At 43.6% G+C, this 24,795-nt stretch overlaps 4 protein-coding genes across 4 annotated transcripts; 2 read left to right on the plus strand and 2 right to left on the minus strand.

Annotated features, from left to right (window-relative positions):
• The first annotated feature begins 4,083 nt into the window (after window positions 1–4,083).
• On the plus strand, window positions 4,084–6,679 carry LOC103982156 (probable indole-3-acetic acid-amido synthetase GH3.1). Its single transcript, XM_009398988.3, has 3 exons — window positions 4,084–4,457; window positions 4,540–4,641; window positions 5,151–6,679. Exons 1-3 carry the CDS (start codon window positions 4,117–4,119, stop codon window positions 6,526–6,528), a joined length of 1,821 nt encoding a protein of 606 aa, XP_009397263.2. The 5' UTR covers window positions 4,084–4,116; the 3' UTR covers window positions 6,529–6,679.
• Window positions 6,680–7,402: 723 nt separating this feature from the next.
• Window positions 7,403–13,131, minus strand: LOC135635174 (uncharacterized). Its single transcript, XM_065146068.1, has 4 exons — window positions 12,641–13,131; window positions 8,199–8,253; window positions 7,961–8,075; window positions 7,403–7,874 (listed from the first exon to the last, which is right to left on the minus strand). The coding sequence occupies exons 1-4, from the start codon at window positions 12,866–12,868 to the stop codon at window positions 7,673–7,675; spliced, it is 600 nt and encodes a 199-aa protein (XP_065002140.1). The 5' UTR covers window positions 12,869–13,131; the 3' UTR covers window positions 7,403–7,672.
• A 366-nt stretch (window positions 13,132–13,497) lies between these two features.
• Window positions 13,498–19,066, plus strand: LOC135634849 (metal transporter Nramp6-like). The gene is made up of 4 exons (XM_065145513.1): window positions 13,498–14,691; window positions 15,137–15,273; window positions 15,381–16,033; window positions 18,439–19,066. The coding sequence occupies exons 1-4, from the start codon at window positions 14,024–14,026 to the stop codon at window positions 18,676–18,678; spliced, it is 1,698 nt and encodes a 565-aa protein (XP_065001585.1). The 5' UTR covers window positions 13,498–14,023; the 3' UTR covers window positions 18,679–19,066.
• Window positions 19,067–20,391: 1,325 nt separating this feature from the next.
• Window positions 20,392–22,626, minus strand: LOC135636104 (zinc finger protein ZAT4-like). The gene has a single exon (XM_065147663.1). The coding sequence runs from the start codon at window positions 22,220–22,222 to the stop codon at window positions 20,837–20,839; it is 1,386 nt and encodes a 461-aa protein (XP_065003735.1). The 5' UTR covers window positions 22,223–22,626; the 3' UTR covers window positions 20,392–20,836.
• Between the last annotated feature and the right edge of the window lie 2,169 nt (window positions 22,627–24,795).

The raw sequence follows: 24,795 nt of genomic DNA on the forward strand, positions 1-24,795 counted from the left end.
TCATTCACAAAGGTCTAAGCTGCACATTAACTCATAATAATTATACAAAAGTATACGAGTGTAATGATATTAGTAGCTTTTGGGCCACACTTCGGATCATCTCTCTTACATGAAGAGCTAGGATCCTATGTGGACTCATTTGCGACTCGATGCACAAGTCAGCATCATAGGTTGTCATTCCAACTGTTGTTGCACCATCCATGATTGACACTCCTTAATTTTTGTGCTGTATTTTCGTCCTCTTTTTACGTCACCAATCATCCTAATCGTTTATTCCTTTAGAAATAGAAACTTCAAGTTGAGCTTAGAAGGTAGGTTGTCATGCTCAAGTTGATTAGGGTTCATAGACAAGGAGCAGCCATTAGCATATATAATATGATGCTACTCGAAGACTCATCCTTCTAGGGTTCTATCTATCTTAAGATTCTATTTAGCTCAAGGTGCTGCAGCAGCTTGTGTCAGCTAACTATCTATCAATCAAGTTATACCTAAACAAAATCCTATGTGAAGTAGGAGTCAGATCTCTCCACCTATCATATATTTTGATGAGAAAATAAGTGTGGATTTCATTGTTTTTCTCCTTGCAAATTCTCTTCTTTTTGTTTATTTATTTCTGTCGATAAGGTCATGGAATCAACCAAAGTGTGCAGGTTGACTGCAGGAAGAAAACGAGGGCAGTAGATGGATCAGTTAAAATATGGAGCAACAGCTGATGCACTTGCAGCGGATTTCTTGGCTAAACGAGGATGATGGAAGAGAGTCGCTGTGAAACACCATGGGAGGTGTGCTGACACAAGGAAAGGAGAACACGAGAGAGATCTTCCCTTTCTCTTTTGTTTACTTTGGCCATCGAAATACACCACATGGCTTGACCAAACTCCATGTGGCCGGTTAGGGTTTTAGCGTCTATCTTATGATCCTTCGACTCGGAGGAACACGAGTGAAAATGTGAATCGACCCTTCATATCTTCTTGTACTGAATCATCGTCATATCTCGGGCCACGAAAGTCCTGCTCGATCATGAAACTTGATGACATTGCAAGCGAGCAACAGTTTCTCCTCGGACACAAGAATGTCACTGCCAGTGGATGATTTCATATGGTGAAGCAGCAGACACTGTTTGAGTGCCTCAATGGAGTTGTCTGCACTTTAGACATTGGCGATCAAAGCTTGATATTTAACTGGTTAAGTAGAAAGCTTGCCGTCCTCCTTGCTTGGGGAGATAAAACTCCCATAAAACAAACACAAAAGTTTGGGACTTTGGGGGGGTCGTCCGTCGTTGAAAACCAAGGATGCCTTGTGCCAGAACAGGAGCTGGATTCAGCGTCAGACATGGAGAACAGCTAGAGCTTGTGTACAAGAAACCAGCATGCCTAACTCCACTTCTGTGAGCAAATAATGGGTTCTTCCTTTAGGTGGTTTGTTGAAACGTCAATTGTTATCCCACTGCTTTGAAAAACCAAGACAATTCCAACACCAAAAAGATAAAAAGGGAAAGAGACAGATCAGCTTTCCCCATCAGGCCAATCTCTGCAATCAGCCATTTTTTTCTTCTATTGATTAATCCTCTTGATGGAGCTGAAGATTCCCGGCCCTAATTCAGCTACCAAACCCTACCATTGTTTACCGTCAATCAACCGAAACAGGGAGTCAATGTTGGGTGCATGCCTTGAATGTGATCAGATCCGCAGGGAGATAGATAGATCATTGTGCACTGCACTGTTTGGTGTCCTGCATGTGGCATCAGTAGACTATGAGCCACCATTTTCCACCTCTGTTTGCAGGGCACGATACCATCAACTTGATGGCAACTGTAGCTGAGTCATATTCCTTCTGCTCCTACTGAGGTATCACCTCAGATAGCACTTATCATGACATCAAGAACGGTAACCATCCTACAACAAGCGGAGGATACACAATGCCACTGTCGGCCTGCACCAAGCCACACCGTTCCATCATATTCATTTTCCTCCCTGAGACGCAACCTCTCTCCAGCAAAAGTAACCCCTCGAGAGCATTGTCATGCACTGTTAGGTGGTGTGGGTGGAAAGGAGAAGAGAAGGGTCAAAAGTTGTGTGTGTGCAGGTTGAATCCGCCTACATATATATAAATAATATGCATTCCGTGCATGAGATTTCTGGCTTTTTGAGGTGCGCGCAAGGGGTGCATGGTTAGAGGGAAACAGGTGAAGATGGCTCTGCCAAAAATAGAGTGATGAGGAATATGTTGTTTTGGCAAACCTAAAACCATGTTACGATTGCCTAGTATGTATGCTAGGGCAAGCGATCAAAGCACCTCATCCCCTTCGATTCATCTTCTGCTGCTACTCTAAGAAGCTGAAATGTGGAAGAATTCCATGTTTTGTTTGGCGGCATGATATCTATCATTCATGCAGCCAGTGACCGGCGCAGGCAGAAACAAATGGCCAGCTAAAAGAAAGAAAATTAAAAGCCACAAACCCCTATCTATCCATTCTCATTACAAAATCATCAAGTTATTCGCACTCTCGATAAAGTTCTATGTCAGCATGTCATTCTAAGGAATGCTCTCATCAACACACTTAATCTCTTCGTATACGTATTCCAAACTCTCTCTAACTTATTTGAGCTATCTCTTCGATCTTCGTGTTTCACGTGATCATTGTCTACGATGTTAAGTTTTCGTAGGGAGCATCGGACTTTCACCAAACTTGGTGTAACTCATGGTCAAGCATGGGAGGCCGGGCTGACTTTTCTATCATATCCTAGACTAAAGTGAACTCCTTGCTGACTCCAAACATCACAAGATTCAAAAAACATGAATCAAGTCTGATCATCTTTTGTCATGTTAGGTTAAGGATGAAAAATAATAATACCAAATTGGTTGGAATCATGGGATTCCTCAAGAACATGTTAGGAAGGAGTCTCCTTTCATGACCTTGGGTGCTACGGCAGGCTTTGAATCGGAGGCCTTAACCTGCTCGTCCGAGGGAGCGTAGATTCTTGTCACCATCGTTGACTCTTCAACAACCATAGATTTTAACTCCGTACACCCGATACAACATATGCCTATTAATGCATTCGTCTATATGTAAGCAACAATAATCGACATCTTCGGTCTCGACAAACATAAATAACATGACGTTAATCCGTAGTCAGGGACTCGACACATCAAGTCATAGTCGATAATAAATAATGTTAGGAAGGATCGACATACATAAATTATCCTTATAAAAACAATTGTAGATTGACTGAGTCGTAGATAAAGAGCGTTGCATAGCAGGTAAAGCCTCTTTTTCTATCCAAACCTCATGCGTGGGATGCACATATCTTACACCCACACCTTCGTTCTAGCATCAGAAAGAGAAGGGATCGATTGGAATGAGAAATATTGTCTCTCGTATCTCGTAACACACGATACACGAGTCCGTCCTTGTAGTACCAGACACAATAGTAAAGGTTTGTCTCTCATATTATCTTGTCACGCAAGAGTTCCCACTGAGATGGATGCCGGTTACTGTTCCTGTTTCTTCTACGGCGGTCATTGCTGTTTGTGCATGGAATGGGCCTCGATGATATGCGCGGCTGTGGCGCTGCTCGATCCACTCCGTCATCTGATCGGCCTCCCATGATATGTGTGCATGCCGTGAAGTCACACGCCATCAGCTTTTTTACGTGACCTTCCCAACACAGGCAGGTTTCCAACGCACCCTGGGGTCGACACGTGGATACCCGCCACTGCGGGTCCCACAGGCTGGGCCTCCGCGTGGGCGACGCCGTCGGAGGGCGATGGGGACGACGTCACGCGGAACGGCAGCTGCCTGTGCCGCCGGCAGCCAGTCCTTATCGCGGGCCACCGCTGGTGACGCGCATCGCGACAGGGGTCCGACGAGGCCGGCGCCTACGTGTCCGGCACGCTGGCCCGCCTGTCCCCTCCAATCCCTCCACTGACGCCACTGTGGGCCGCCGCCTGCCCCTCCCCCGCCCTACACGCCCCCGACCTCCCCTATGTCTCCTTGCGCCCCCTACGTGCATGGTTCCATCCCCACTCCCCCTCTATAAATACCCCTCGCCCTCGCCTCCTCTTCCCCACCTATCTCATAGCATCACCATCATCCTCCTCCTCTACATCTCGAGTATGACCATAGTCGACCGATCCATGGAGGTGAGACCCGCGAACTCCACCAGGCTGGGTCCGGCGGCCTGCGAGAAGGACGCCGAGAAGCTGGGGTTCATAGAAGAGATGACCGTGAACGCGGACAAGGTGCAGGAGAAGGTGTTGTCGGAGATCTTGGGCCAGAACGCGGAGACCGAGTACCTGCATAGGTACAAGCTCGGCGGCGCCGCTGATCGGAAGACGTTCAAGTCCAAGATACCCATGGTGACCTACGAGGACCTACGGCCGGAGATCCAGAGGATCGCCAACGGCGACCGGTCCGCCATCCTCTCGGCTCACCCCATATCGGAGTTCCTCACCAGGTGCTACTCGATCACTTGGTTGAATTTGATCCGAGAGATGGTGACTTAATTCTTTACGTGTGGGATATCTTTATATATACAGTTCGGGGACGTCGGCCGGCGAGCGGAAACTGATGCCGACCATCCAAGAAGAGCTGGACCGGCGGCAGCTCCTCTACAGTCTTCTCATGCCCGTTATGAACCTGTGGGTATCTCTTCCTTGTTGTTTTCTTTTAGCTAGCGATGGTTTGTATACTAATCAGGACTCCCATCTCCATCTGCGTCGGCTACAGATATCTTTTCATTATTGTGGTAGATGATTCCTCCAGTGGACTATGGGCTTAAACAAATTTAATGTCTGCACCTTCTCAAAAACAAAACCACAAGTCGAGATCAGAAAGTAGTTAATATTTTCCTTCTTCTTCTTCTTCTTCAATCTATTCTATAGCCCGAGTTGCAACCAACCCTATCTAACTCGCACTAAACAAATTTGTAGGATATATCTTATTATAGATTTCGCTTGCTAGTCTATTGCTGTTTAAATTTGCAAACAATTTTGTGTTTGTTTACAAGCCTCTTTGGTGCAACAACTTGTCCATATATTGAATCGCATGTTGAAGGAGTGTCACAATGAGAAATCCATCATCTTAATTGAGGTCAAACTTGGAGATGGTGATAGTATTTTGGTTATCGATGTGGTTTGTCAATGGTCAGATACGTGGCTGGGCTGGACAAAGGGAAGGGGCTCTACTTCCTGTTTGTCAAGTCGGAGAGCAAGACGCCCGGCGGCCTCCCCGCCCGCCCGGTGCTCACCAGCTACTACAAGAGCCACCACTTCCGCGCCCGCCCCTTCGACCCCTACAACGTCTACACCAGCCCCACCGCCGCCATCCTCTGCGCCGACGCCTTCCAGAGCATGTACTCCCAGATGCTCTGCGGCCTCCTCGACCGCCTCGCCGTCCTCCGCGTGGGCGCCGTCTTCGCCTCCGGCCTCCTCCGCGCCATCCGCTTCCTCCAGCTCCACTGGCAGGAGTTCGCCCACGACATCGCCACCGGCACACTCAGCTCCATGGTCACCGACGCCGCGGTCCGCGACGCCGTGGCCGAGGTGCTCAAGCCCGACCCCGGCCTCGCTGAGTTCATCGTGTCGGAGTGCGCTGCCGGCGACTGGGCCGGCATCATCACCAGGATCTGGCCCAACACCAAGTACCTTGATGTGATCGTCACGGGCGCCATGGCGCAGTACATTCCCACCCTCGAGTACTACAGCGGCAGCTTGCCGATGACGTGCACCATGTACGCGTCCTCCGAGTGCTACTTCGGCATCAACCTCCGCCCCATGTGCAAGCCCAGGGAGGTCGCCTACACCATAATGCCCAACATGGCTTACTTCGAGTTCCTGCCCCTCGACTCAGCGGCGGCCGCGGCGTCCGGACCTCCGCCTCAGCTCGTGGACCTGGCCGACGTCGAGGTCGGGAAGGAGTACGAGCTGGTGATCACGACCTACGCGGGGCTCTACCGTTACCGGGTGGGCGACATCCTGCACGTCACCGGCTTCCACAACGCGGCGCCGCAGTTCCGGTTCGTGCGGCGAAAGAACGTGCTGCTGAGCATCGAGTCGGACAAGACGGACGAGGCGGAGCTGCAGCGGGCGGTGGAGAGGGCGACGGAGCTGCTGAAGCCGTGGGGGGCGACGGTGGTGGAGTACACGAGCCAGGCGGACACGAGGGCCATCCCGGGGCACTACGTCATCTATTGGGAGCTGCTGGTGAAGGAAGGAGAAGGGGGGAGGTGGCCGGGGAAGGAGGCGCTGGAGGCGTGCTGCCTGGAGATGGAGGAGGCCATGAACACGGTGTACCGGCAGAGCCGGGCGGCGGACGGCTCGATCGGGCCGCTGGAGATACGGGTGGTGCGGGGCGGCACCTTCGAAGAGCTCATGGATTACGCCATCGCCAGGGGTGCGTCCATCAACCAGTACAAGGTGCCGCGCTGCGTCACCTTCCCACCTATCATCGAGCTACTGGACTCGAGGGTGGTGGAGGCACACTTCAGCCCCGCCACCCCTAAGTGGACCCCTCGCCGGAACTACTAGCCGTGCGCCATTTTAGTGCTTAGTTTGCTCGGTGATAAGGTGTGTGTGTGTGTGTGTGTGTTGCAGATGGACTTAACCCGTCAACGGGACGCAGTGGGTAAAGGGATCCTAATAAATGGACAAAACCACCTACCCGTGGGTTTAGATTTTAGATGTATGACAACGTATCCGTTCCATCTTCCTTCTCAGTCGTCCGCTCCTTTGTTTCTTCGGAAACATTATGTGGTTGACTCTTTCTCAGAATATATCCATACAAGTCTCTGTTACTTGCGGACCCCACCCACCCCCACTCTCTTTGTGCTCGCTCCTCCTCATTGAATCCCTGGACAAACAAACAACTAGAGTGCATTTGGTAAGACGATTCCGACCCCTTCTCTTTCTCTTCTTCTCCCTCTGTCCCGCTCGTGAGCTGCAACAGTGATTGGCCCGAAAAGATCGTCATGGGACAATTGCTCCCACTGCGCTGCATGCAATCATGACATCCCAGACAAACGCCCCAACTTTGTGGGCGACAGCATTAGCAACCGGAGGAGGAAGAAGCACGACGACATGCATGAGACAGTCGCGGGTCATGTGAGAAAAGACGATCGGCAATAAGGCGTTGCGCAAAAAGTCTGGAAGATAACCTTCGTAACAAGAGAGTCAGAATGTAAAGTTACCTTCATGCCGGGAGACAAGCATTAACACTCGGGCAGCTCTCCGGTTGTCGAGTGGAAGGACTGACTAAACGCTGGGAGAATCCGACAAAGACGTCTGCACACAGATAGAAGCACCAAAATGAGAAAAAAAGAAGAAAATGACTAGACATGCGTGAAGTTGGTCTTTAGGGTGCATATGTCGTTTTGCATCCATAAAACACAAAACATGTACAATATATGACAACTGCTTCGAGTTGATAAGGACTTCACGAAATATCGACAGAAACGAAGTATCCATCATTACCTGGCCCGCCTTGAAAATTAAATGGAAAACACTAAATGTACTTGAGCAATTAATCTACTCATTGATAGAGAGCAAAAAATTGCAGCTTTGATGTCCGATTACTAGGCAAGGCTTTTTGATCTGAGAGTTGCCATATGGCCACTCTCTTTCGGTGTTAATTTCAGCTGCCAAATTTGTTACCAGTTTAAGCGCAATCAGACCTTCATCCCTGCCGAATAAGGGTCATACTTGGCTCATCAAACAGCCTTCTTCGGCCAACCGAAAAAATTAGAGTCGTCTGAAGCTCTCGAGCATCATTGTCACCTTCTTGGGATATAGTTTCTACTTTGACAGACTCTCTGAAAAGTTGCATGAGCTCCAACAGGTACTCGAGGCCTCTAAGGTGGTGGCCCAAGAGCATGCACCTTATGCCAACACCAAAGACAAGTTTAAATTCACTATTGAAAAGCATGAATTGCAATCACAAAAGTCTGCTGTGCCATCCATATACCAGAAAAGAAGGCATGCAAGAGAATCCCATGGGACTGATACGAGAGGCTGAAACTGAATCCAAGTGTTCTCGACAACTTCTGCACATTCATCTTTTCCAACATTTAAGGCACCATCTGTCATATTATCATAGTGAGGTGGGGGCTTTCTTAAAATGCATCTTTGGAGGGAGAGAGAGAGAGAGAGAGAGAGAGAGAGAGAGAGAGAGAGAGAGAGAGAGTTGCAAGGAGGCCACGTACCACAGTGAATAGTTTCTTCCATCCCCAGGCAGGTTGATTCTGAAAATTCAGCTACCTACAGAAAAACCAGTTTAGTTAGGTACACCACATTGCTCAAAAAAAGTTACCTCAAATTGATTATTCTGCAATAAGTGAATTACTCAAAAAGGACAACTTGATGAGAACACCAAAGGCTTAAGAACAAAATATCAGGACAATAATATTTAGCTTTGAAAATCTTTCTTATATTGATACTTCGGAAATTTCACCCATCATCATATTGGAGATTGATTCAGTTCACATTCAAAGCCTCTTATCTGCAAGTTGACTTCAACAGGAACATGCAACTGCTTTGTTTAGCACACTTCTTTACACTGAATATAACAAACTGGATTACCCAAAGCAACAGAGCCCATAGATGGGATGTAACTACAAGCTCCATCTTTGTAATGGAATTCAAAGGATTAACAAAACAAAATCAATGGTTACTGGTTGACCATGATTAGAAAAAAGTTTGCAGTTATGATCAATTATCTGATGCATAGGAATCATAAAAAATTATACTTATAACAAGCATGAACAATATTATAGTATCCATGTGAAAACACAGAGAAATTATACTTTAATGCCAATAAAGATCAATTTTTGGACTCTGGACTCTGGAGGCACCATAAATCATACCTTTTCAAGTCTATGTGCTCTAAATTACCACTAAAGGATGGACTTGAGGAATTACAATATTTCACAGAGGAGCTGCTATATACTAAGTTTAACTTCATTAGGCAATAATGAACAGATAAGGGCAATAACTGTTACACATGAAGATAAGTTCATCTTCATGTACAGCGAAACCTCGCTGAAGAACAACAGTGTGCAAGACCTAAAGCCAGTTTTTTCTTCTTTCTTCTTTTTTGAAATTGTGCAGTAATTAGGGCCTCCAAAATCATTATTGGTTAGTAAAAGCAACACATGAAGGTCAACACACCTCAGCATGAGCGCCAGCCAACGGTTATGTGCTATCACCTGTAGATTAATTCTTTCCATAAGTAAAACAATTTTGTCAACTATCTTGGATAAATGTGATCCTATACTGAGTAATCAAGGCTTTCCTTGGACATAGGTTACAAACAAATATCTTAGTATCTACTTTGATAAGAAATTGCTGAAGGTCAAGTTGGCAAAGAACTATTTAGTAACATATCACAGAACCCCCAAATAGTCCCCAGAATTCTTTGCAAATAATACCCCTATCGGCATTAAGGCAGATTGCTAAATAAAATTTGCTAATTTAGCAATTTATAATATTGTTAAGTATAGACCATCACAGAAAAAGAATTTAAATTCCACTGGTTGATAATCCTTCAAACTAATAAGGTATTGCAGAAAGAACAGATAAAGTAGTTCCATGTAGTTTGCTTTTGTTTTTCCTTCAAGTTAAGTTAGAAATTGCTAAATTAATGATGTTTGGATTAACCATATCAAGAGACTACAATTGGCAGTGTTAGCAGGAAAATGCTTGAAGGAAATACAGCAGGCAGGACCAGACCATGCCAGTCATATGCAACATATAACATTGTTTCTCAGTAGAGACCCGAAAGATTCTTTTTGAAAAGTCATTGATCAACTTGTAAAATGTTGTAGGTAACACAACCTACCTTCTCAGGTTGCTGTGATCTTAGATAATCCAACAGGTCGTTCTTTTGAAACAAGATCCTAGCTTATGTGAATGGCAGTTGACGATGCTGACAGATAGCCTGTACAAGAAAGTCTAAGAGCCAGATTCATCCTCAATATATCGAACTAAAGACAAGTCGACAAATGTTTGATTTTGAAACTATATAAATATATACAAATATACATGAGGAATCAATTCATCACATATAAGTATACCCTTCAAAATATCTAGGGTGTTTAGCAAGAACAGTATCAGTAGAGTGATACAGTTATCCTTAAGAATAAGAATGCATCCATATGTAGATTCCACATAAGGTCAGCAACGCTGCTACCTGCAGTTGAACAGCCATGGAGCTGACTGACCATTTTTCTATTACTAGAGAAACTATCAGTGGACGTTGCTAAATGACCATCTAGATAGGGATATTATTTACCAATTTTATTTACAAACAATCAGTGGACAAGTGGTCAAGTCCAACAACACCTTGAGTTTTGAGTAAAAGAAAACATTAACATTAATTCACAACAGAGGATATTGCTTAAATGTAAAGTTAAGCTATATGTGGGCTTAGAACATATGTCAAGGATTAATGTGTGTAAAAGAGTAAAACAAGGATAGTTGGACACCACCTATACAGATGCAAAACTTGGATACTAGCGCAGGAACTATATTTAAGACCATGAATCCTCCTATGGTTAACACTAACAAACAATGGTTGTTTGTGAAGGATAGCTATCATTGTCTGTACAAAGAAATGGATGTTTAATTGAAGAGTCAGGATAAGGTAATCCCTCCATGATAGTAACATCCATTTGTTTTCACAACATATAGGAAACAATAAAAAAACCATAAATTTACAGAATAAAGGTAAAACCTCCCTTTATATAGACTATTTGTACCATATGGGCATTTTAAAAACAGGCAGCCTAATGCATAAGGCTCTCACCAATATTGGCTTCGCAGAGGGTTAATGTGCACAGTCTTATCCATGCAAATAGAATAGGTGATTTCTGCTACAGCATGGCTGTCGTTTTTCCTAGTTAAGATATAGATGTTTGATTTAAAAAATTTAACATAGCACTCACATCTTTCTAAATAAGATTCTGTTGTTTCTGAATTAAATTAAAAGCTGGACAAAAATGACTTTTTTGTTAAACAAAAGAGAGATTTCCCAACAGACTCCAAATAATTACCAAAGAGGCTTGCAAATTTTTATCTTATGACAACATCATGAAAAATAATCAATTAAAAACATGAACCTTTCATTACTCACTCTCGCTTTCCAACAGAGAGCAGCATGTTTTGGGCCCAAGCAATTGCCTATACTTCCCTTCCCCATATAATAAAAAGCCTAGCAGGGTGCAAATGTATGGATCAATTAAAAAGTTAGCTGTCTAAATGCACAGATCAGAGTTTAGTTGAGTTTGGTGTTCTAGAACCCCAAACAAGGCAATTGGGTTTCCTACTAACCATATGCAACTGATCCTTATAAAAAAGTATATGACATAGGCCAACTTGGAAGGACTGATGTAAAAATTTGTAAAAATGTTTGAATATAATGTCATATGCATTTTTGTTGCCTACACTGTCTTCATCAAAGAAACCGATAACTTGAAGAATAGTTCCCAGCGAGCTTCCACCAGGACATGAAACTGGTTGGATGGAAGAAGAACCAACATGCCTGAAATAGCCCTTTTCATTCAATCCACTGTATCAGCTGATACATTTTCTTCGATAAGGCTCACGTCCAAAGGCCCTATCTCTTGTATCAAGTTGAAGAGCATGAACTTCTGACAGAACATCAATGTAGCTCTTGAGGAGATCAACTTGCATCAGATATACCGGTGTTAAAAGACAAGGTCCCAAAAAAAGAACTATGGCCAACTATATATTATGTACAATTGCAAGATCCTACTATCATGCTACCATATTGTATTCACTCAATCTTAATAAATTTCACAAGTTGATTGTCTTCTTATAACTCTGGAAGCTTTACTTTCTTAGAAATTAAAAGCTTTTATCAGAACCTATATCTTACTGGGTTCAGCTCCTATCTCCATAAGTGCTAACCAATAGCATAGTGTATGTACTAAGTATTCTTGCAAAAAGCATGTACTATGTAGGTACAGTTTGACATCCACATTCAATAAATGCAAAACTTAGGAAGAAGTTACATCAAGTGTAGTGCATGACATGGTTTTACGGTTTGAAGGCATTGTCTCATTATGAACTGAAAATACCCAAAAAATTCATGCCTGACAAACAGCATGTCTAAGCATTCTTTTCCATCCAAGCTTATCGGATCCATCAAAATTCAGAGTTTTATTTTTAATTTTCAAACTAAGTGAGCTTTTTCACTTCTCTCTATATCAACACATGATTTCACACAACTACTTCCCGACAGATACGTAGATTGCATCTGTATTGAAGGAACAGTCTTCTCGAGATTGTGTTGGTTTCCGTACTGGCAATAAATTTTTGAGTGGAAACCAAAATTTCACCATACACCACTGAAATCAAATTAACACCAAATTGGCCTTCATCCGGTACGTAAATCTATCTCCGTCCCAAGGTATCACCCGTTGATCCACAAGAATTGAACATCGACCAAAAGAAAACCCACGGGTCAATGAATTCAATCTAGTTTGAGACAAGAAACCAAGCTGCTCAAAGAAAGAATCTTACAGGCGCTTTGACATGCAGAAAGCATGGGAGACCGATAAGCAAAGAACCATAGCAGTACCGAGTTCAAGGAAGCAGACAATTCAAGAAGGGTTCAAGAACTAACCTTGCACAATTGCTTCTGGGCTCTGACCTTGGCCTCGAATTCATTGAACGGAGCGGCGGTGCAGGCGACGATGATGGGCAACCGGGGCTTCGAGGGTTCAAAGGGGGAACCGGAAGGGGAACGTAAAGACACCGACGGACGGCAGCAGAGAGACAGCGAGACGGAGGAGGAGGCCGCGGTCACGAGAGGAACGAAGACGGGGGGTAGAAACGCGACGGTCGTCGGCATGTTATCCGCCGTCCCTCTCGCCCCTCTCTCTCTCTCTCTCTCTCCGGCAGCTCGGTCTCCCCCCTTTCTGTTGTCGTGGCGTGCGTTGGCGCTCGTTAGGGAGGTCCAGCTCGCGGGGCTTGTATCGGCCACGTGGTGACGCCACGAGGATACTGTGCCACACCCGTCGTAGGAGCGATGCCACCTGGCATACCACTGCAACAACCGTCGATGCCTGTGTCTCGGCCGAGGGACCAAACACACGAACACGGTTTCTAATTGCCCGGGACATGCGGGAACCGCGTGTAGGGTGCCCTGATGAACATTGGCTTGCAACCCCTCGATTAAAAATTACCTCACTATATCTGTATTCGTTCTCTTATTCATTTTTCTGATAATAATAAATAATAAAAATCGATATGTATACGTGTCGGTCGGACATCATGTCAAAACAGATCCGAATGGCGACGCCAATCTGCCCTTAATTCTCCGCGTGCGACTCGCTGGTCCGAGTACGAACACCCAACCCCGTACAGTCGCGCATCACCAGGATATCGCTGTCGCTGCAGCACCATCGATCCGATTCGGCCCCTTTTATCACCAAGCCATCAATTCCCTGCCTTCCTTATCTTCCCACCACTTTCTCCGGACAATGAGCGCGCCTCAAAGCAGTCGGATGCCGATGCCCGTCGTCCAATTTAACATCACACTTTGAGGTACGAAGGAAAAATGCTGCAAGAAGGATGAGCGGACCATGTCGTGACAGCTCAAAAGCGTCACGAAATTCGTCGCCGATGACTTCTTCCTCACGCCCCTCACCCATTGTCACCTTCTACAGACTTGTACCCGCACGCAACCGATTTGCTGCGTATCGATTGGATCCCGCGTTGGGCTCCAGCTGCTGGCCCGTTTATAAGGCAGGTGGACATGTGAGCTTCTTATGAACGGGCTGCGTCGATACCTCCTGCGATTAAGCCCTGCAGTCTTTTAGCCATTTTCCTACCATTGCTTTTGTTAATAGCGACGATTCGTGTGGCTGCGGGTCAGAAGCTTTACATCGTGATTTAGGAGTAACGAAAGGAAAAGCGTTAGACGGAAGGGCGCACAGAGAGAGAGAGAGAGAGAGAGCGCACATCACCAAACACCTCGCTGAGTGTACCACGTCGCCGATTGCCGATGGCGTCCTCCCTCGACGCCGACGATAAGTCCCGCCCCGTTTCGTTCCCCCTTCGCCTCCTCTCGCCGCCTTCCACGTTTCCTCAGAAGCCTCATGAAGAGGAGGCGGAGGAGAAGGAGGCGAAGCCCCTCCTCCCGATCAGATCTGATGGGAAGGAGCTCAAAGGCAGCGGCTGCGACGACGACGACGACGAGGAGGCGTCGGAGCGTGCGTATGAGGCCAGCGAGAAGGTTGTCATCGCCGAGGACGACGCCGAGGGTGACGGATCCGCGCCGCCGCCATTCTCGTGGAAGAAGCTGTGGCTATTCACCGGGCCGGGGTTCTTGATGAGCATAGCGTTCCTGGATCCGGGGAACCTGGAGGGGGATCTCCAGGCCGGCGCCATCGCGGGGTACTCGTTGCTGTGGCTGCTGCTGTGGGCGACGGCGATGGGGCTCTTGATCCAGATGCTGTCGGCGAGGCTGGGCGTCGCCACGGGGCGGCACCTCGCGGAGCTGTGCCGGGAGGAGTACCCTAGGTGGGCGCGGCTGGCGCTGTGGTTCATGGCGGAGGTGGCCATGATCGGGGCGGACATCCAGGAGGTGATCGGGAGCGCCATCGCGATCAAGATCCTGAGCCGTGGTGTTCTTCCGCTCTGGGTTGGGGTCATCATCACGGCTATGGATTGGTAGGACCTCAATTAGTTCGTTAGAGTTGCTGTTAGTTACTCTATTTCTTACCGGAAAGAAAAAAAATCACATCTTTTATTTGCAAGTGAAGATAAGTTTGCGTTGTCCAGGAATATGCTTTATGTCTCTCCTTCGCTATTGGAAATCTAATATCTTTCTGTTGATGCATTATAAGCTGCAAAATCACATTGACTGAACAGTATTCTCTTTCTGTCGATGTCATATAATTGTATAGACTAATAGAAGAAATAAAATAAGATACCATGATCATAAAATAATTTGGTGTTACAACTTATTTGATTATGTTAAGATACATATTGATATTAGTTTATCAGTTAATTTCCTTTCACAGTTGACTGGGAATTCACTACTTATTTCAATATAATATGGCATGTCATTATTTGTTCTGTTAACACATAGTTATACCTATAACTTCTCTTGCAGCTTTATTTTTCTGTTCCTTGAGAACTATGGTGTGAGGAAGTTAGAAGGCTTTTTTGCAGTTCTCATTACAACAATGGCTTCTTCGTTTGCATGGATGTTCAGAGAAGCCAAGCCTAGTGAAAAGGAGCTTCTGATCGGTACACAACCCATTCCAATGTTATGATATGTGATTGTGATTTGCTCATTCCTTGCTTTAAGCTTGGTTGGCTCTAGACCAAAAGTTTCTCTTGTTTTGTCTTTGCAGGTGTTTTGGTTCCAAAACTAGGCTCGAAAACAATAAGGCAGGCTGTTGGAGTCGTTGGTTGTGTGATAATGCCCCACAATGTCTTCCTGCATTCTGCTCTTGTACAATCAAGAAAGGTTGACCCTGACAAGAAAAGCCACGTTCGAGAGGCACTAAGATATTACTCCATAGAGTCAACAATTGCCCTAATTGTCTCATTCATGATAAATCTATTTGTTACAACAGTTTTTGCAAAGGGATTTTATGGTACTAAAGAAGCAGAAAATATAGGTCTCGAGAATGCTGGGAAATTTCTACAAGAGAAGTATGGGGGAGGTATATTTCCTATTTTATATATCTGGGGAATAGGTTTACTAGCAGCTGGGCAAAGTAGTACGCTTACTGGCACATATGCTGGACAATTTATCATGGGTGGATTTCTAAATCTTCGTTTGAAAAAATGGATCAGGTCATTGATCACCAGAAGCTTTGCGATTGTCCCAACTATAGTCGTTGCTCTATTCTTCGATACATCTGACTCCGCATTAGATGTTTTGAATCAGTGGCTTAATGTACTTCAGTCGGTTCAGATACCATTTGCTCTCATTCCACTCCTAACTTTGGTGTCGAAGGAGCAAGTTATGGGAGACTTTAAGATCAGCCGTGCCATTCAAGTAAGCCATGAGTTCCAAACTCCTATAGAGTACTGTTTTATTATCTTTTACCACATATATTAAATTAAATTAATCCATATTATGATTTAATTCAACCAGAAACTTATCATATACAATAAAAAATGGGGTAACCCTTTTTCCCTTCCTGGACCATTTAGTAAGGTCATGATTTGACTTAATTTTTTTACATATTATACATAATGGATTTACTTGGACCAATACATGATATTCTTGTAGCATTTCTGGGGTCAGTTCTTGTATTAGGTGGTCTGAGGGTAGTATTACTTACCAATCTTATTTATTCTGCTTTTTCGTTGGGATTGGTTCTTGTTTGTATATCCTTATTCTACATTCCATCAAACTCCTTTTTTGTAGCTGCCTCACAGCTTCTTATTTGTGGTAATGTTCATGAATGGTTTAGAATATTCCAATGATTCATATTTTTGGACCATTCGAGATGGAGTCACTTCATTGGTTTGTACAAGTATTCTTTTTTCACTGAGTACTACTATATCAAATACGTCATGGTGTGGAATTATTTGGAATTTTGGACTACAAGATCAAACCAGATTATAGAACAGGACCTAATAAGTAATGATCAACAAATTGGGATTCATTTATCGACAGATTTTTATCTTCCCTTTGAACTAATTTCTATAATTCTTTTAGTTTTCTTGATAGGTGCAATTACTATGGCTCACCAATGATAAATTCTTAGAATTAAAAAAGAATTAAATTTTTTTTAGAAGTTTCATGCTATTACCCTTATTTGTTAATTTGGGTTCTTAACTGGCAAATATCTTTGTTCTTAATTTTTGAACATGTCACCTTTATCAGATCTAGTGTGAAATATGACTTGGAAAGATTTACAAAAATTTTAGTTCTGAGAGAAGGGATGTCATTTCATGTTGCTATGGTGTGTTACACCAACTCTTTGGGAACTATGCTTTGGATATGAAGCTTTTACCCAACTGTGTAGCATGTCAGCATGTTCTAGATTCTTTTCCTGTCTAGTGGAATCTGTAGGGTCTGCTTCATATATCGGCCGGTCAAGAGAGGTCTACTTTATAGAAAACCTAAAATCCCTTGGGGTTTTTGTGCTTGGGAAATTATGTCTAGTGACTACTAAAGCATACCCGGTGCATGAGGCTCCTGCTAATTCATGGTCTTGAGAGGGTCAACATATGGTTGTTTTTGAGATCCGAACCCTGGTCTCCCAGGTTGCAAAGTAGCAAACTCATTTTTGCAATGTCCACCCTCTTGATGGTGACCACTCTTGCACCAAAATTCTTCTTATGTGAACCTGTCAAATGACCAACAAAGCGTGATTTACAAAATCCTTACGCCACTAAGAGAGTTACCATGTAGAATTTTTTCTTTATTATATTTTTTGAACATAAGTCCCCTAATCTCTATTCCTTCTCTACCTCAAGAATGATTGGCCTCTTTACTTTAGCTCTTTAAAGGAAACATGGCCTTTCAATTTTTGATAAGAAATTTAAGATAATATACCCCTCCCTGTATGCACCTGGAGAATTTTCTGGCCAATTGTCGGCTGTGATTTTAGTAGCTTTTATTGGTGCTTTCCTACTGTTGGCATACAGATTACAGAATAATACAATAAATAAATGAGATAAATTGTAAAGGAGGTCCTGCTGTTCATGTGTCTTCTCCTAAGCATTTTTTCTTCATAATTGTTCTAAAATCAAATTAAGGGTGTCATGTTCTATCAGGAAATAAGTCCATGCTGTACACCATCATGTAGATTGTTAGGTTGTCTCATTTTTGTCTTCAATATTTGATTCACTCATACAAAAGCTTGACATTTAGAATAGAATGGGTTGGCTATGTTTGTGTTTATTCTTGTTCGCTGTATATCCTTTGTGCACTTGGTAATTCTATGGATTAAAGATGTTGGATATTTTGTTTTAAACATCTGTATTTTATATTTCTTTAACAAAGAACCAAACATATCAAAACATCAGGGGTGAATTGGTGATGTTTGCTTAAGGAAGACTAGACTGACAATGATCATAAACAAGCTTTCTTGTGATGGAATACATGGACTAGTAGAAAATAAGCCACATGCGGATAGATTTTCAACCGAACAACTGACTGTTGGTTTTTCCCATAGTTGATCTGATAAGCTTGTTGACCACACTTGTGGTTCCAAGAAATTGTTTTTAGTTGTAGCATAGTGAAAATAGGATGAAATATATACAAAGTTCTGGTGAAAACTCATCAGCAGCATTGTCATCCACTTTGTTCTTCTATGTTAAGATTCCAGCAAGTTCACCCTCATCCTTCGGTTAATATATATTCACTACCTTCTATTAGGGTGGTTAGTCATGCTGTGTGTTCTTGCTAACATCATTGACCTCAGTCATTGTTTGTGTTCGCCGCAGATGCTAATGTGGATTGTTGCTGCCCTCCTAATAATAATCAACGGCTATCTTTTGCTGGAATTCTTTTCCACTGAGATACGTGGTCTGCTGCTAGGCTCAATATGCTCTGCTGCCATAGCCGTATACACAATATTTGTTATTTATCTCATTTTGTATGGTGGTGACTTCACCACTCAGCTTGCTTCAGCAATTCACAGGAGATTTCGGCCAGGACAGAATTACTTTTGTAGCATTTTGTGAGATACAGAGAATAGTTTTCTGATCAATACATGTCTATGGGGTCTTCGGATAGTTTCCAAATGCCAGGAGTTCGTGTTATTCAATCGGCCATCCTGATTCGTCAAATCAGGATTTGCTAAACCATGGCATAGCTACGATCAAGGTAGGCTTACCATGCCATCATAGATGAACTCCACCCTGATATTGCCAATGGATTTTGCAATCACACAAACTACAATTTCACAATGTATCTTGGCCAAGGTAAGCTTTGCTGATGAGAAGCCTACCGGCAGGACACCTAACTGTTATTCCTAGCACGATTGCTCGTGTTTTGTGTAATATACACCTATCTGAACAAGCCCGTAGAAATAAGCAGAAAAGGTAATGACACGGTTATATTCCAAGCTCGTCATATAGTGTTATCATCCTTTGCAGAATATAGCCTGTGGTTTGCAAGAGGCAGAGTTTAGGAGAAATCTCGGCATGGTGATTGATTTCCCTGTCGCCCTTTTATGATGGTAATATTTGTGGTGTGTTTTAGTATTGCGACAAAATTCAATATTCTTTTTGCTTAGAAACTTCCAACTTGAAGCCCCCCTTCTGTGGTGCCAATTAATAGGTAACCTGTCTTTTTAACCTCCACCCATGTTGGGCAGTAAGAGGACTTGGAACTACAGCAATATATCTGCTTGTAATAGGAGAACCTATGTGAAGTCTGCAGCCTTTTATTTCGTAATACTAGAAGAAGAGTCCTCTTAAGATTTGATGCAAATAGGAAGCCATTAGTTTCTTTACATCTCTGCTGTCACACTAAACCATTAATCAAAAGATGAGTTTGAACAAGAAGATGGTTTGTGGTTCCATCAATTATTGGCTGATTAATTGTTGTTCTTCTTATGGTGAACAACCATTCCTCAAATTCTGATTCATCAACATCATAATTGTATTATTATTCTACCACAGTATCTCATCAGTTGAGCTCATGATGCTTGTACTTCTTTTATGCATGTGTGTGAGAGTTGCAAGATGGATAAGAAGTCCTCTCTCTCTCTCTCTCTCTCTCTCTCATCAACAAGGGTCATCCCTTCCAAAGCCAAAAAAATTCAAGAAATTTGCCCTCACCATAAAGATGTGTGCAAACACTAGTTCACTTGGTGAGAGCATTGGGGAGAAGAAGAAGACACCAACATAGGTGAGGGAGATGGGTTGTCACTTGTCTGGGTAGACAAGTGAGCAACCAATCTCAGATCACATGCCATCACAAACATTAATAAAAATGCCTAAGTTGATTGTTAACCAGAGAGTGCTGATGATTTTGGCAGCTCAATCATTTCCACCCTCCCCAAGTGGAAGATTCCCATGCCAATGCAGCTATTGGTTTGATGGCAAAGGCAGCTCATTATCTTGCTTTTAAGATGCCAGGAAACAATGCTGCTCCCACTGTTGCTGATCTTAATTCTCTCTCCCCAAAACATGAGAGTGGAAAATGCATTGTTTCATTTCCAGTGCTGCCACTTGATCAACAAACATTTCTAAACTGCTGACTGATCTCAACAGTCATTGCAAATGATTAAAGAAACCACAGAGAAAGCAATCAGGACATGTCCTCCTCTGCATTTCGTCAGTTCTGACACCAGAAGATTAGTATAACTGAGAAGAGAAGCTTTCAGCAATGGAAGTGCTCATTGCAGAGAAACAAAAAAAGAAAAACAATTGGAACAAACACATCACAAGTGGTCCTCCAGCTTAACCAGAGTAAAGCAATTCAAGCATGAACAAGTCTTGCAAGAACCACAGCTTACAAGACATAGGCACAGAATTCAAGCATCAACCTACTGAAGCATCTCCAACAGGAGCATTTTACACCCCCTTTACATCCACCTAATTGAATCAAATTGTTCATAAAAACTGTAATATTGGAAAAAGAAAATCCCTGTGATCCCTTTAAAGTAAGAAATCAACATTTTGAGAATGAAAAGAAAGAATCAAACTTGCCTGAAGTGATGTTGAACACCAATCAATCAGTAATTCTACCTAACAACATTGAGGAAGAGCAACTTGGAAATCTCAGAAGCAAGTGAAGCTGTTACCTCATCCACAAATCCAAGAACAAAGAATGCAGCAGCAGCGACTCGTAAACTGTCTGAAGAATCTGTACACACCCCTTCGGCCTCTCTCCTCAGTTGGAAACCACACCGACCAGCGTCTCATGCTTGAGGTTTTCCCCGATCCACCATGACTTCGATTCGGTGCTCCCAGCGTTAGTACTATTAGAATCTCCATCGGCCGCCGTCGCCGGAAGATTCAGATCAAGCAAATCTGACATCTCATGTGGCTGCTGCTGCTGCTGCTGCTGAATCAGTATATGATAAGCAGCATTGCCTGCAGCATCAGAGGTTGCGACGAGGTGACGCCTCTTGTGACCACCCAGAGCCTGGCCGGAGCTGAAGACTTTCCCACATATCAAGCACTCATGCTCCTTGCTCTTCCTCGACCACCCCAAGCTGGATTCGGAGACCTCACCTCGATCCACCAACTCCTCAGTTGCCGTGCTGTTCTTGCTACCGTCGGTCCTGCTCCCGGGACAATTCTTCGTCCTCTTGTAGCTCGCCCGATGACCTCCGAGAGCTTGGTAGGAGCCGAAGGTCTTCTTGCAGGCCGCGCACTCGAACCGACTTCTCTTCTCGGTCGCATGATCCGTCTCCAATTTAGCATCAATGCCGCTTGAAGAACACTTCACGGCCTCAAGATCGTTCTTCGGAGCTATAGACAAAGAATTCGGATCGTTTCTCTCAGGACGACCCTTCCTGGCTTCGTCGCGGGAGCCGTCGAAGTCATCTGTGTAAGACGAGCAAATCTTGGGCTTCTTGAGCTCATCAAGATCGTCGCCAGCAAAGTGATTATCGGATGCGTCGGACTCCATCTTCTTGAACCCGTTCCTGTTCGCATCGTCCAACTCGGATCCCTTCCTCTCAGTTCCATCGAGGACGAAATCTCCGGTCTCCAACACCACCGAGTTCTTGACGGAGGACTCGCTGCTGCCGCTGCCGCCGCTGCCCCAGCGTCCGACATCTCTCGAGAGCATCATGAGACTGATGGCACCATCCTCGTCCTCGCGGTCACGCTCGGGGCCCGACAAGGAGCAAGATGCCGCCGCAGGCGTCCGTCTCGTCCGCCGCCGCCGCCTCGGCACCGCGATCGGCGTGACCTCGCAATTGGATTGCTTCTCGAGCTCTTCTACCGCCTCCTCGGAAGCGTGGTTAGGCCTCCCGGAGTGGCACTTCATGTGCCCAAACAGAGCTCTCCAAGACAAGAACTCCTTCCCACACTCCCCGCAGCACTTCTCCCCATCTCCGCCACCAGAATCCGACAGCCTCCAAGTCTTCTTGGGGTTCTCTCTCAGGCCATACGAGCTCTGCGGCCGCTCATCGCCGTCCCCGACGATCGCCAGGTTACCGTGGGACCTCATGTGGCCACCGAGAGATCTCCCGCACGGGAAGCTCTTCTTGCAGAACTTGCAGCGGTGCACCGCTGACGGCGGCGGCGGCAGCCGATCTCCTTCCATCTGAAACAGAAACAGGGAGGACAGAACAGGGGCAGGTGACTGACCAAGATCGGGACGAGTCAATGGAGGAGCTCAGAGGGCTTCAAGAACTCGCCCTGGATCTCTGATACCCGCGCCGGTAACTTCATGGAGTGGTTTGTCTGCAGGGGGATGAGATCTGAATCCCGCTCCAACTCATTCAATTCTCTGCTTCCGACTGCGATCTGCTTCTCTTCCTTTCTTGGGGAGTGTGAGCAGATCCAACAGAAGTATGGGACTGCATCAGCCTCTCTTTGAGCTGGTATAGAGAGAGAGAGAGAGAGAGATGGGTTGGTTCCTTTGAGCTACTCTCTGTGTCTTCCTCTCTGTTGTCTCTGTTTGGTGAATGGATGGGAGGAGAAATCCATGCATGGAAGCAAAGTTAAAACAGGACAGAGAGGTGAGAGAAAGAGAGAGAGAGAGAGAGAGAGAGAGAGAGGCAGAAGAAAGTAGTAGCACGTGTAAACGACCGAGGATCCTACGCCATCGAATCAGACGGTTGCCATCGTGCCACGCGGGGCGGAGTGGGGGTTGGATCTTCCGCCAAAGGCCAACTACCCTTTAACTATTCCTTGCTTTGTCTCTTATCCTTAGCCCATGGGAACAAAGCAGAGGAAGCCAAGTGTTGCTTCAAGATATGCTAAGGGTGTTCTAAGATTAGTGCATATTATTATTATTATTATTATTATTATTATTATTAAAATTTTATTTTATTTATAAAGTTATAACAGAAGATAAAATAAGAAAAAATCATCTGAAGATCAATTATTAAAAGACCGATCAAGTTCTAAAAAATCATAGGAAGGATTATAAATAAAATTTTAAATGATATTTAATTTACAAAACTCGATGATAGAAAAAAAAGTATATATATATATATATATATATATATATATATATATATATATATATATATATATATATATATATATTCAATCCTAAAATAGTTACATTTGTTCTTTTTGTGAGTTCAAGCTTCTGATTGATATGGAATTTTAGATGAATTTTAAAGCATGGTTGGAATTGGAAGAGGTCTAATCTGGACTTTAATTGGAGAGAGAGTTCCAGTATAATCAGATTAGATCATACATGGAGAAGCAGGAGACAGATGATGGCAACCTATGACTGGAGGAGGAGGATTGAAGTGGAAGGGGTGGTCCATCAATTTCTGGGTAAGAGAGTTTTTGGTCAAGGGTCATAGCAAGTATTATCTTAGTGCTTTTCGATTGAGTGCTGAGAACAATTTGCAGAGGGTTATTATTCTTCATGTAGTTGGGTTTCAGGAATCTGATAATAAGAAATTATATATCATAAAGTCTGAATTCTTGCTTTTTAGACATGGAAAAACAAAAAAAAAGGAGGTTGAGTTGGGGTTTCTATTAAGTAGCTCTCAAAGATCAGCTGAGTGTTCTCTGATAAAAGATTCAGCTGGTGCTTACAATCCTTTCAGATTCAATATAAATGTAGCATAAAAGATAAATAGTGAGGCCATGACAGTGTGATATGTGCAGCCAGCATGGAAGCAACAACTCTCTTCTTGGTTGTGGCAACTGTGAGACCTGCAAAATATCTTGAGCTTGTTTGTGGGGTCAAATAAAATGGATCTAATGAAAGGGTGTTGGGAGCTTTGTCAATGGTCACAGGACCCATTCCAACATAAGCTTGGGGAACTCGCAAACTATTGAAAGAGAAGCTTGGAATAACTTTGTAGGGATGGATGGATGGATGCATTACCACCACACAAAACTCTCATGCATTCCCCCCTCAACCTTGGGATGCACTCCTCCTTTCTCTGTGCGTCGATTTAGGAGAACAACCAGGGAAAAGCATACATCAGAAATGGAATGTGTCCGGTTCGATCATGGAGCGTAGTCTGCTGCAACACTGAAATATACTGCACCAAGATTGAAGCTTCTTCGTATATACAAGTGTGCATGCAACTGTGAGTATCCTTTGTTTGTACTCTTTATCTGGCTCTAATGATACACCATAATTAGATAATTGATATGATGCTTATTCTTCTCTCTGTTCGGTACTCCACATACAAATCCTGAAATAAAAAGTAATTAATATCTTTAATGTTATGATTAATATATGTTTAATGCTTATTTTTTTAAAAAAAAATTAGATACTTATTGAGTCAAATCTTTATATTTCATTCATAATAAGTTTAATTAGGTTTTAATTAATTTTTTCTAATTTTATAATTAATAATTTTAATAATGATTTAATCAAAATTTGATCCATATTAGATTGATTTAATATTTTTAATATCTATTTAGGTATTTGTCATGTTTATAGCGATAAAAAAAATAATTAGGGATTAATTAATTATGTTAATACTATAATTAATATATTTAATGTTTATTTAATTAAAATTTGATCTATATTGAGTTAATTAAATATTTTTAATTTCTATTAGAGTGTTAGACATCCTGTGAAAGAGGAATAATTAGAAAGTAATTAGCTATATTAATGGTGAAATTAGTATATTTAATAGTAATTTCATCGTAATTTAAGGATCATATTCACGTATTAAATATCTTTTAGACTGT

This window comes from Musa acuminata, chromosome BXJ3-4 (assembly GCF_036884655.1).
Source record: "Musa acuminata AAA Group cultivar baxijiao chromosome BXJ3-4, Cavendish_Baxijiao_AAA, whole genome shotgun sequence".
NCBI lineage: Eukaryota > Viridiplantae > Streptophyta > Magnoliopsida > Zingiberales > Musaceae > Musa > Musa acuminata.